Genomic DNA, 13,462 nt, shown 5'->3' on the forward strand with positions numbered 1-13,462 from the left:
TGAAACAACACAAATAAGATGTAGAAATGACCAGTACATCAATATTTCTCATTTTGTGTCCCTCTGAAGAAAGAAAGCCATACAGGTTTGGAATGAAATGGTGATTCTCACACTACACCCAGTAAATTATATTTCTCTGAACACCGTCATCTTTCTCATGTTTATTTTGCTTAAGTAGCAAAACAGCGATGCCGAGTGTCATTTACATCAGTATAGCCCAATAATGCTTTTATCACCATCCACTTGTGACAGGTAATAATGGGATTGGGAATTTGAGCAGGATACGGATGTAATGTTATTAGTACAAAAGTTCTAACGTCTTTGGTCCCGATGAACAGCATAACCTCTGAAATGATGATTAGACAAAAAGATTAGCAGTGATCTAATATTATTATCTGAGCACTTATAGTGATGAGCATGTGTTTATCGAAGACAGAAGCAAATTAGGGAATAAGTAGAGGGATATACAATAAAGGCTATTGCTTTGAAGTACCGTTGAAGGACTGTTGCTTGTTTGTGGATTGCTTTATGACAGAACATTTTCATTTTAAAGTATCTATTGGCAGTGACAGTAAAATCAATACAACCACACTCCTGTTGGTGTAGTATTAATTTTAATAGTCACTCTTCTGAACCCCATTCACAACTGAGCATCCCTTGTGTCGGTATGAGCATCACCAGAATAGACTAATAACATTACAATAGAACTGATGGGAAATAAGAGGTGAAGGAGCATTACGCTATAAACCTTCTAAAGCACCCTTAATGCTGATATGCGGTGAGTCAACGCCTGTGGATATAATAACATAATATTAAGAAAGTTCCCCACAGCACTTTCAAATGACCATCCATTAGGTACTTTCAAAAACAACACCTTAGTAGGCGGTTTAGTGTGGCTTTAGTTTGGGTATTGGATTAAGATATGACGTTTTTGAAATATGCATCTGGACTGAAATTAATTGTGGGTGCTATATATTGATATCTATTGGGAAACAATACCAGGGATCCATGACCTCTTATATGAAACACACAATGTTGATGTCATGCAAAGAATTCAGTGCTTGTAATGCTTGTATAATTTCCAAATGACCTGAATGTGTTCATGCTTTCCCAAAATGCAGGCCCCCCCTTGGTGACTTGCACTTTGTATGTTTGCATAATTGATAAGGGAAAAATAATTAGTCCCTAGTCCTACCATGCCAGAGCTAAATCCATCCAGCATGCAGACATGTTCTCTCTGAAACATGTAAAACAGCTCCCCAAAAACTGGGCAAAGTCATTTCTCTCTTATCTATCATAACGTTCCACAAAATAAATACAAGGCAATAATGATAATGGAATTGGAAACAGCGGTGGTAATGAAATGGCTTTCGCATATCAAAAATGAGTTTAGTTATTGGATTATCTCCTTAATCACATCCAAGAAATCATCTAGGCAAACAATTTCAGGGGGGGGGGGGGGGGGGGGGGGTAGTTCACCTATTAAAGAAAGTTCTGTCATCATTTACGCACCCTGATGTAATTTCAAATCTCAATGACTTTCTTTCTTCTGTCATACACAAAATCTTGAAAGATATCTTAGTGTTTTTTTTGTCATCATACAATGAAAGTCTATAGTTTGTAATGCAATAGGCCTATATATTCAGTACACGGAACTCACTCACTGACAGACGGCTGCTTTCAAATGCTCAAGTGGGCTTTGTGAAGAGCACTTGCGGAAAGCGGTTGTGTGTGAGCGGTTAAATGCCCTTTCATCTCAAAATGCTTTTATGACGCAAAATTTATGTAAACACTGTCAGTTATGTCTTAAGGAATTAAACAGGCAGGACAAAACATCTGAAGTGTCAAAATATGGTTGAACTGTTCATTTGTGCAAATGCAGCCTATTAGATCTCCCGCTGTCTATGATGTCATCAGTAATAATCAAACAGCTGTAAAGCTGAGAAAAAGAAAAATCAATGCTTTTGACTGGAACATTCAGATACTTAAACACACTGTTTATTCCTTGTAATACGTTTATTTGTTCCTCTTTCATATTTGCTTGTATGTTTTGAAGCTATATGTGACCCTGGACCACAAAACTAGTCATAAGTCGCATGGGTATATTTGTGGCAATAGCCAATAATACATTGTATGGGTCAAAATTATCGATTTTTCTTTTATGCCAAAAATCATTAGGATATTAAGTAAAGATCATGTTCCATGAAGATATTTTGTAAATTTCCTGTAAATGTATAAAAAATGTATTATTAGTAGTAATATGCCTTGCTAAGGACTTCATTTGGACAACTTAAAAGGTGATTTTCTCAGTATTTAGATTTTTTTGCACCCTCAGAATCCAGATTTTCGAATAGTTGTATCTCAGTAAAAAACTGTCCTATCCTAACAAACCATACATCAATTGAAAGCTTATTTATTTTAAAAAAAAATTGACCCTTATGACTGGTTTTGTGGTCCAGGGTCACATATTTAGTCAGTTGAAAAATTCTTAACATACAACTGTTTTAATTAAATTTTTATTATGTAATTGTTTTTAAAAAGTACTTATAAAAATTCACAAATAAATTTAAGATTAAAAGTCAGTTAAAGGTGTACTATGTGATTTTTCCGTCCGCTAGAGGTCGCCTATTCAAAACAAAGGCGTAGCTTGATGACGCCAAGTTTGAGCGCAGAATCTTGGGACATGTGGTCTTCACCTCACAGCCGGTGGAAAAGAATCGGGATAAGACTCAGGCAGAAATCATGTTCACGGATGCGATTATTAACGTTACTGTAGTATGAAGCAGAGCAGCACCGAGTGTTGTGGAGCTGAGCAAAGCCGCTGGAGCGATTGTTAATAGAGTGAACGCAACACACGCCTCACAAGCAGCGGGACTTTTATTATGCCACAGTCGCCAGCGCCATTTCCGCTTTTCCGGTCATGAGTATGAGTAATGCAGCTCTGTTGATCATATTAGATACATCTGAGTGTGTTGAAAATTATGTTATGATGTTCCTCTGTGCGTTCGCTCGGCGGCTACTATGACACTTGTTGCAGTGAGAGTAAAGCGTTTCTGCAAAATAAAACGGGAAACCGAGGGTAACGCAGATATGACACAATTAACAGGCGACTCCCTCACACGTCCCGGTTCCTTGGTTAAAATTGCAATTTTCTCACCATTTACAAATAGTTGGAAACACTTGGGATATTGTAAGTACTCAACTGAACAAAATATATAACACTGGCCTTGTGGTTTTGGGATATTTAACTGAAAAAAAATTACATAGTGCACCTTTAATTAATTAAGAAATTTTTTTAGAATCGGATCGTGACTCAGAATTGGAATCGGATCAGATCATCAGGTGCCTAAAGATTCCCACCCCTAACTGGAGATAAATTCATTATGTATCATTACACATTCTTTGCTTTGGAAGTACCAAGTCATCACACAGTGAGAAACAATAAATCCTGTATAGAAAAAAAAGAGAGCTGTTATTCAAAATATCTTCTTTTGTGCTTTGGAGCTACATGAGGGTGAATAAATGGCAGAATTTTCTTTTTTGGGTGAACTATTCCTTAATATAACTGTAGCTATTAATAGCCATTTCACTATGAACAATGACCGATGGGGGTATTAACCAAGCCTGATTCTGCCTTACAGCAACCCAAGATCCCACATCTGGGATGTCAAGCCGTCACTCAAAGAGAAAATGCCCTGAAATATCACCTGGTTATATCCCGTTTACAATGTCAGAATAAAATCTTCTCCGCATGCAGCCGATTCCGTACGTGAACAAGCAACTACGATCCATAGAGAAGATTTCATTGGCAGGCCAGATTCCAGCTGGACATGCAAGTATATATTTACAACAGCAAGGATCCTTCCCCTAATCATCAGTATGCACCTTTCCTTCCTGAGTGAGAGGAAGGGAAGTTATAAATAAAAACAGCATATCAATATCTAAATATATTTCTCCTAATTCAAAGGGGTTCATCGTCCCCCTCCGTCTCTGGCGTGACAGGCTGAGAAAGGGCTAAGATGTCCTGGCACTGAAGTGTAGTTTTTGGTGAGGAGGTCTGAGGAGGTGGGGAAGGTTTCCTCTTCTCTGACAGAAGTCTCAAAATCTCCCCCACCTGGTCCTCCAGAGCTGCTAGCCGGCTATTTAACGTCTGGATGTCACCTTTTAGTTCCAGCTTTGCCTCATACAGGCTGTTTTGAAGCACGGCCTGTTCAGGGACAGGCTGAAATTGAATTTCCCGAAGGGTCACGTCACCCACTCCGGGACTGGGCTGATCGAATGGGCTCCTTTCCATAGAGGCCCTCTCGTTCGGGCTGCGTGAATCGCCTACCCGGTCAATACGCAAGTCACTCTTTGTTATCCCGCTGTCGCAAGAATCAGTCTTGTGTAGGGCAGTATTCTCATCAGTCTCATCACTACTGTTACCGTTTCCACCAGGACCCCTTTCGTTAGATCCCCCACCCTCTGCTTCCTGGCTCTTCTCAGTCTCTGAGATCAAATTCAGGGGCTGGGACACATCCCCCCACTCCTCTTCCTTCTGCTGCGGCTGCTTCTCTAGTTCCAGCGGAAGCATGGGAGATGATCCTGATGCAATGTTATGAAAACGCATCCAGCCTCGTCCCCTTCCTCCTCTGGGTCTCACGGGACTGGTTACCTTTAGACAATTTGAGTCCTCTACGGCAAAGCTGGGCTTGAGCTCCATAGCCTCATGGCCTTCGCTCCTGTTGGGTTCCTCAGTCTGAACGTAGGCTAGGGCGTTCTGGATCGGGGTTATCTGCGAGACTGTTACAACGCTAGAACCACTGTTCCCGTTTCCTGAGCCTGGGGCCCCGTTTTGCATGGTGGTCACATGTTGGTGTTGAAGAGGATGGTGGACCTGGTACTGGGGCTGATATTGCTGCTGATGAAGCTGGTGGGACAATGGATGGAGGTGATGTTCCACCTGAAATTGGTTCCTCTCCATGTCATGCTGGGATGAACCCTGCGTACGCATCTCCTTCTGCTGTTTAAATTTTTGGAAAAGTTTGCGGACAGGATGGTCCACAGGGATAGACAAGGTCACCTCGTTTTTCTGGTGTCTCCTCTCCTCTTCCTCTTTCTTCACATCGATAATCTTGCGAAAAACAATCTGTGGAGACACAATGATATGTAAGAAATCTGCATGTTTGGAGTCCTTGTCTGCACTGAATGAATTAAATAAAGACTTGATTCAAGCCCTAAAGGTGCAACAGATAATAAGGCATGAACAACTTTTATGCTGGTTAAATCATTCACTGACTAATTACATCCAAACAAGAACGTATTTGTCACGGCTAGCGTTGCAGAGAGTAAATTCGTAAATTATTCTTCACTCATGACCTTTACATAATAAGTAGATTGGAATAGGTCACCAAATATAACTTAACCATAAATAATTCACAGCTAAAAGGTTACTAATACCTTACACCTCTTAGCAGAAGATAAGGTAAAAAAAATCTATTTAAGGGAACTGCCCCATAATCCTGCTCCTGGAGGGCCACTGCCCTGCTGAGTTTAGCTCCAATCCCAATTAAACACACCTGATCCAGCTAATCAAAGTCTTACTAGACATACTAGAAACTTCCAGCAGGTGTGTTGAGGCAAGCTGGAGCCAAACTCTGCAAGACGGCGACCCTCCAGGACCGAGTTTGGACACCCCTGTCCTAGGCATACTAGAAACTTCTAAACAGATGTGTTGAGTAAATTTGGAGCTAAACTCTGCAGGACATTGGCCCTCCATGACACCCCTGCCCTAAATGTATAATTGTTGCAATTTTTTTCTGACACTGTTTGTGAAATATAAAGTCATACTGTGAGATATAAAGTCATAACTGTAAGAAACAAGGTTACAATTCAGAACTATAAAGTGGCATATTTCAGAAATAGGCACGTTGTGGTATATAAAGTCAAAATTGTGCGATATAAAGCCATTATTGGGAGATATACAGTCACAATTATAAGAAAGAGATATACCTAGTTATGCCATGAAACTATAACCCCCGGTTTCACAGACAAGGCTTGTTCTAAAAATAGCTAAAATGCATGTTTGAGCTGTTTTAACTGAAAGCAACTTGCTCTGCCTCATCTTAAAATATGTCAGTGCCATTGTTTTGTTTTAAGATTGTTTTAAAATGTTTTTTTTTTTTTCCACGGCACATTTATAAAAGCTACGTAAATATCCTAATTGAACTCCTGGCTTAGTCTAAACCCTGTCTGTGAAACCAGGCCTAGATAGCACAGGATGATAGGTCCTTAACCCTCATCTTTACCTCGGGTCATTTTGACCCGAAACTGAAATTGAATGTTCATCTGAGTAGTCCTAGACCTTGGGACTTTTGCCGCACTTGAACCACGATTACACAAAAAAATTGACTGGATTTGAGGAGTTTATGTGGTTGAATTAAAAAACAAACAAAAAAATCCTTTCCTCGCGGGTCACCCCCTTATGAATGAATGGAATGCGAGGAATCCTTCAGTATACATAGAAAAACTAACTTTTTTTTGAATGTCTACATGTGTATCTGAACGCATACTGAAGAGAAATTTCAAAAACTGACTTTAGAATCAAACTGAACAGCTCATTTGCTCCGCTATAGCCCCATTTCCATTGAAATAACCAGGAAAAATTTGTCCCAGGAACTTTTCCCCCAGACCTGTTGCTGTACTGCGTTTCCATTGTGGTCTAAAGTACCGCAAAGTTTAGTCCGGTGACGTAGTACTGCTCACAACTTTCCAGTTCCCGTTGAATTTCGTCCTCTGCACATAAGCTTAATAAAGCCTGAACCTCGTGGTCGGTCCATCTGTATTTTTTAAACTCCATTGCTGATTAGAATAGCAAACAACTCTTACTGTACGCACCGCAACAGACTTTTAAAAATGGTGGTTGAAATAAAATGCTGCGAAGAGTCAGCCAATCAAAATGCTGCGTGAACTCAAGTCCCACCCCCGAAAGTACCTGAACCGTGAAATAGTACTACCTCGCAAGCAGGTATAAAGCAAACACAGTTGACACATATCAACTGATAACGTGGAGCGTAAAAACTGAACAAAGGAACACATGATGAACATGAAAACTAAAAATCCATGATAATGAAACTAACAGAACATAATGGTGACACAGGGATGTTTTGAGGGGGAAATGTTTACCCGGAACTTCATTTAGACCCTGGTCCCTGTGGTCAAAACACACAGAATATCACTCCAAAGTCCCTAGTTCCTGGGAAAGTTCCTGCGGTGGAAAAGCGGCTATAGATATTTAAGGCTATCTAGTGGCAAGAGTCAGAAAATATCATGTTATATAATTTTTTTCCCCACAAGAGGTCGGCAGAGACACCCAAATTAACTCAATGTGAGATATTTTGAGCTGATTTGAGCTGGTTATTGCATGTATTAGAGTTATTTTGAATTTAAGTTGAAAGAATGTGCTTAAATTAGATTATTTATTGATAAAATCTAGAAATGTAAAGGTACAAAAAAAAATTGCATTAAAAAATATTATAAAAATGAAATTATATAAGCTTTCTGGACAAAAAAAAGGTAAAAGTTACAGGATACAAGGTCTCTATTGCATTGGCAGCCATTGAGCTTGCTTGCTCAGCATTTAAGTATTCTGGTTCATTGTTTGCTGGTCCTACAGCACGCTATTGGAGTTCCTCTGATATTCTCTATCCTCTACCAGTAGCAAAAATCTACACTTGCTCTGCAGCAGCAATAACAGCAGCAGAAGCACGTGCAGCAGATCTGGTTTGCCAAGGCCAAATACATTAACATTGTCATATTCATTAACATACCCAACTATCTATCCTGAGAGTTGTCATTAAAGAAATAAGATCACATTGAGACATACAGTCACACTGCAAAGTATAACAATAGGCTGCATAAAGATATAAAGGAAAAAAAAACACTTTTTACTGACTTTTTACTGAATGAAACCATTTTGCAATGCGATGTGTCCTGTTGTGCAGCCTGGTTTCTGTTTCAGCGAGAGCACTTAATGATTTACATATCAGTGTAAAAGATATCGCTCTCATGCTTGCAGCCAGCCATGGGGTCAAGTGCAACTGGCATGGTTCCTGAGGCATGACAGTACTGTGCAGGACAGTAGTACACAAATGAAACTAACAACACTGGAGATGTGCCAGGTGGGTCAACATTCAGGTTCAGGAATTACAACGGCGTCAAAAGTTATAGCATTTAAACCGCCTATACCTAGACGAAATCTGTACACTGTTTCTGAGCTTTCAGCCAGCAGCAACACAGCACCTCGCAGAAACCGACCGCCTGCCTGTCTTCCTTCCCTCCGCATCTCTTTCGGCTGTGTGTATACGCATGGCACTAGCTTTGATCGCATACATTTTAATTAGAGAGTGTTAATTAGCCACCCAAGCCCCCTAGCTGAGGACCCTAGGGAGGTCTGTACAGCCCCACCTGACATACTGAGGAGGTCATGCGGCCACACGGCTTGTTAGTTTTAATGGGATTTCATCACAAGTTCAAAACCAGCCTGGAATAATGCATTTTGTTTAGTTTAAAACTCACACTTGTAGAGAAGTCTTTATATCACTTACACATTATAGTAAAAAATATATATCATGAACTCAGAAAATTACTGCATTCTTTTTCATCACTATCACTGTCATGTGCGATAACATAACAGCGACCTTGCTGACTTAAAAAAAAAAATTCCCTCGGGCAAACATTGGTCTGTAGTGTTAAAAATAGAACAGAGCGTGTCACGTGCCCTTTAGTTATCCCTGTGCAGTCTTTCGGCACCCTGAAGTGCTGCGTCGCATGTCACTTCTCATCTCCCAGGAGGACTCTGGTAAATAATGAATCCAGCCCCCTTCTGCCTCTTCATATTATTTAAATGTCGCTTAGTACGAGCAGAACGAGATGGGAGTGATGGAATCAACTAGAAAAAAAAGTGGGCTAGGAACGCTGTGTAGCCAAATACTAAATAAGCGCTAGAGTGCAGGGTGAGAAAAGAAACAGAGGTGTGTGCTGTGATGAACGTTAAATATGCTTGGGAAATTGTTCTAAAAATTGGAAACAATAATCATCACATAGCTGATATTAACAGTTGTGACATTTAATTTGAATTCTGAAGCTAACAAAGGTCTATTTAGTCACTATTCAAATTGGTGATGCACTGATATTAAAAGTCTGGCCAATACTGATAAGCCGTATTTTTTATGTCACTACAGATTATTAATGGTCGATATTAAAATTCAATGGTATTTTGTCTAAATAAATCGAAAATACAAAAAAGTAGGCATTACACGTTACAGTATGAAAATGGATATTAATTTTGAGATTTGCTAAAGATTACATTTAACAGTGTATAAATTAGTAGTGTTCTTAAAGATCAACTTTAAAAGTGTTAGATGACAACAAAAGTAATCTAAAAGTAAAGAAAGAAAATGATCACAAACGATACCTGTCAATTAAAAATTACGATTAATCAATGTTTACATAATATATGTGTGGGTACTGTGTATAATTATTATGCATATTTAAATACACATACGTATGTAATATGTAAATATTTGCATGTATATACTGTATATATACTTATATAATTTATATATCAATATTTTATATATAAATATATATTTTTTAAATTATTAAATATATACATGCATGTGTGTGTATTTAAATAAGTACATAATAATTACACACACACACACACACACACACACACACACACACACACACACACACACACACACACACACACACACACACACACACACACACACACACACACACACACACACACACACACACACACACACACACACACACACACACACACACACACACACACACACACACACACACACACACACACACACACACACACACACACACATATATTATGTAAACAGCACTATTAAAATAAAATATATATATATATAATATTGCCAATAACCAATATGATACTGATATATAATGCATCTCAAGTTTAAACAGTTTAAATGTGTTGCTGAGCAAACTTTTAAAACAACCCACACCCTTAAAAGGGTGATGGGTAAAGCTGTTTAATAAATCTAAATAATCTTCTCTGTCCACCATTAAATACCATTACATATAAATGTGAAAATGCAGTGTAAGTGATGTGCATAATATATGGATGCGATATGATGTACCCATGGAATGATACAAAAAAAGAGCTGTGAATTATGTGGAGTGCCATTATGCCAGAATATAAAGAATTTACTCTTTGGGCTCGGCTACGCACACTGTTTAATTATTCCCTTTGTGCCTCTTATTGGATAATGACAATTATCACAATGCTCAAGCTATCTGCAGAGTAAAAGCAGAGACAGAAAAAAAAAACAAAACATGTGTCAACAGCCTGCATCTCTGCTACAGAGGAAAACTGATTAGGGATTTATAATGATCTCTTTGCATCCATGGGGAATTTTAATGAAGAATCCAATATTTCATTTACACTCTCTGGAGCCAGCGCTATTATTCTAACATTCTTCACCTGTGTGAAGTGACTTTTTTCCTCTTCCAACAAAGATTGTATAATTGGAATAATTGCACAGGCATGCCGGGTCAGTCTTGTTTTATTTAACACAGCTGTGAGTTCATTTCTGGACAGAAACTCAAACTAATGAGCTGTAGTATTAGTGTAGTGTTGCTGCATGTCTGAACACCAAAATCTGTCCAGCTAGCAATTCAACAGAACTGTCACAGTAAGAGTCACAGGGACAAATCTACACAGTATTTCTTCTAGATTTCCTGAGATAACATCAGCCCCACACAGCAACAGCGGCTCAACCAATGGCGAAAGTGTAGGGGCGGGGCTATCTGTTTGGCCAACCAATGGCAGACAATTTTGCCTGCCATTCAAACTTGTTCAACAGAGAACCTAAGAAGATTTTTTTATGTTTTGGCGTTGTGCCAATACACTGAAAATGAATGGGGTCCTACTGACTGTTTGGACCCCATTGACTTTCATAGTATGGACAAAACGTTTTTCAAAATATCATCTTTTATGTTTTTCATTCAGTTTTGGAACAACCTGAGGTTCTGCTGGGCAGTATGACCAAAAATTTAGATCACAGTATTTTTCTAAATTATATCGGTTTGGCGGTATATGACGGTATTTTTTTCCCCTATGCATGACCAGGTGTTAACCACATTTTCTACTAATTGAGAGAGGAAATACTGCCGTAGATTGACTGGAATGCCCTATTTTACTGTCACAATGCGTGAATATTGTAGAAAAATTCCACACTAGAGTTAATACAGGTTTGCAAAGCCACACAAAATGATGCTGTTGGGAGACAACAACCAATAAAACAAAGACCTGCAACACGCTCATTCCAGACACCTGAATATTAAAATATGACCACGGAGAGTTGAGGGCACCTTAAGCCTTTAAAAAATCTAGCCCTATATAACAAAAAACTGCCAAAACGAGGGAGAAACGGAAGAACATTTAAAAAGTCTAGAGATATTTTCAATACATTTAAGAGCACCACAGTCTCTGAATAAATGACACACGTCAGTTTAACACAGAAAGAATAAAACAGTTACTTTTTTGCCCATTCTTCTTTGAACTGTCAGTCTATTTATTAACTAACATCATTGTCTTCCGTGTGGCAGAATAATCTATCGTGTCATCGCGGTCGTGATCAGACGTACAGGGAGTGCAGAATTATTAGGCACGTTGATTTTCTGATCATATTTTTTTTCCAGGCACATTTGACCAATTCCAAACCACAGTAATCCTAATAACTACTATTGATTTAGTATTTAATAATGTATAAGTGATATATAATTGTTCATGAAGGCTGGAAATGAAAATCACCTTATATTCAGGTGTGCAGAATTATTAGGCATGTTTTCTTTTACAGATAAATTGAGCCAAAAAAGAGATTTAACTCAGACTGAAAAGTCAAAAAGTATTAAATGCCCATGAGAAGGATGCAATACTAATGCAATACTAGACATTGCAGTTAAGGCGTGACCATTGGACAGTGAAATGCTCGTTGATAGGTTGAGAGTGACTCTTGAAGGACCAGCACCACATCCTCTTGTACCACTGTTTGAAGAATTCATCTTCCAGAATCTGGCAGTACGTTTTGGGAGTTCATTTTTAGTCCATCTCTGCAAAACGGACTTCAGGATGGACTAAAATGAACTCCCAAAACGTACTGCCAGATTCTGGAAGATGAATTCTTCAAACAGTGGTACTAGAGGATGTGGTGCTGGTCCTTCAAGAGTCATTCTCAACCTATAAAACCTATAAAGCCTATAAAAAAGCAGGCTTCATGTATTTTACAACACTTCAGCTTATGATTCTTATTTAGTGGGGGTAATTTTCTAGGATTCTTTACCTAACTGAAGTCTCTGAGATCCTGACACCTTGCACTTCTGGAGACTCCAGGTAGGTTGCAGCTCTGGAAAATGGTGGCGCTGGAGACTAAAGGGTTCCTGATGGTTTCACCCTTAATTCTTCACCTTAATTCTTAATTCTTTTGCAGTTAACAGGTGTCTTTTCTCCGCCACATGTTTTTGTCAGATCCTGCTGACCCAACGAGCATTTCACTGTCCAATGGTCATGCCTTAACTGCAATGTCTAGTATTGCATTAGTATTGCATCCTTCTCATGGGCATTTAATACTTTTTGACTTTTCAGTCTGAGTTAAATCTCTTTTTTGGCTCAATTTATCTGTAAAAGAAAACATGCCTAATAATTCTGCACACCTGAATATAAGGTGTTTTTCATTTCCAGCCTTCATGAACAATTATATATCACTTATACATTATTAAATACTAAATCAATAGTAGTTATTAGGATTACTGTGGTTTGGAATTGGTCAAATGTGCCTGGAAAAAAAATATGATCAGAAAATCAACGTGCCTAATAATTCTGCACTCCCTGTATGATTGTTTCAGTGTCCTTTGCATACATTTCATTTGAAGAAGACGTGAGGAAATATGTGTGCATACACCCTGCTGGTTCATGTTTAGAGCACTAGAGTATATGAAATAGGTCCATAACAAACTTAAACGCGCTCGCTCCAGGAGTCTATATATGTGCTATACGATCCATGTGGAGACCGTTGTTAATCTCATCACGGCGCTCCGCGCAGAAACCGCTCTCTCGCGTGTGTAGTTTGAATTCTCTGCTGTAATCAAGGGCTGAATCCGAAATCCCCCCTTTAACCTGAAATAGGGCATTATTTGAGGGGACAGTCATTTGTAGTGGTGTCCGAAACCATAGTGGACGTTATTGAGTGCACTCATTCAATCTCACATTGCACCACAATAACGAGAGTACAGCCGGTGTACACACAAAGGCTGTCCGAATTCACTCACTCATTTTCATTCACTCCTTCAAGTGAACAATATAAGTGGATAACGTAGGGAATAGGGAATGAGGCTTTAGGGGGCGATTTCGGATTCAGCCATAGGCTGTGATGCG

General features: G+C 38.9%; 1 protein-coding gene across 1 annotated transcript in view; it reads right to left on the reverse strand.

The window, feature by feature from the left end:
• Positions 1-3,961: 3,961 nt before the first annotated feature.
• Positions 3,962-13,462, reverse strand: part of kcnh5a (potassium voltage-gated channel, subfamily H (eag-related), member 5a) — a gene marked incomplete at both ends in the record, with an annotated part of 194,654 nt that continues 185,153 nt past the window's right edge. The window contains one exon of the mRNA XM_079831381.1: positions 3,962-5,128. Coding sequence (XP_079687507.1) covers positions 3,962-5,128 — 1,167 coding nt within the window. The remainder of the gene's footprint in view (positions 5,129-13,462) is intronic.

The sequence above is a fragment of the Gobio gobio genome (assembly GCF_949357685.1).
Source record: "Gobio gobio genome assembly, chromosome: 12".
NCBI lineage: Eukaryota > Metazoa > Chordata > Actinopteri > Cypriniformes > Gobionidae > Gobio > Gobio gobio.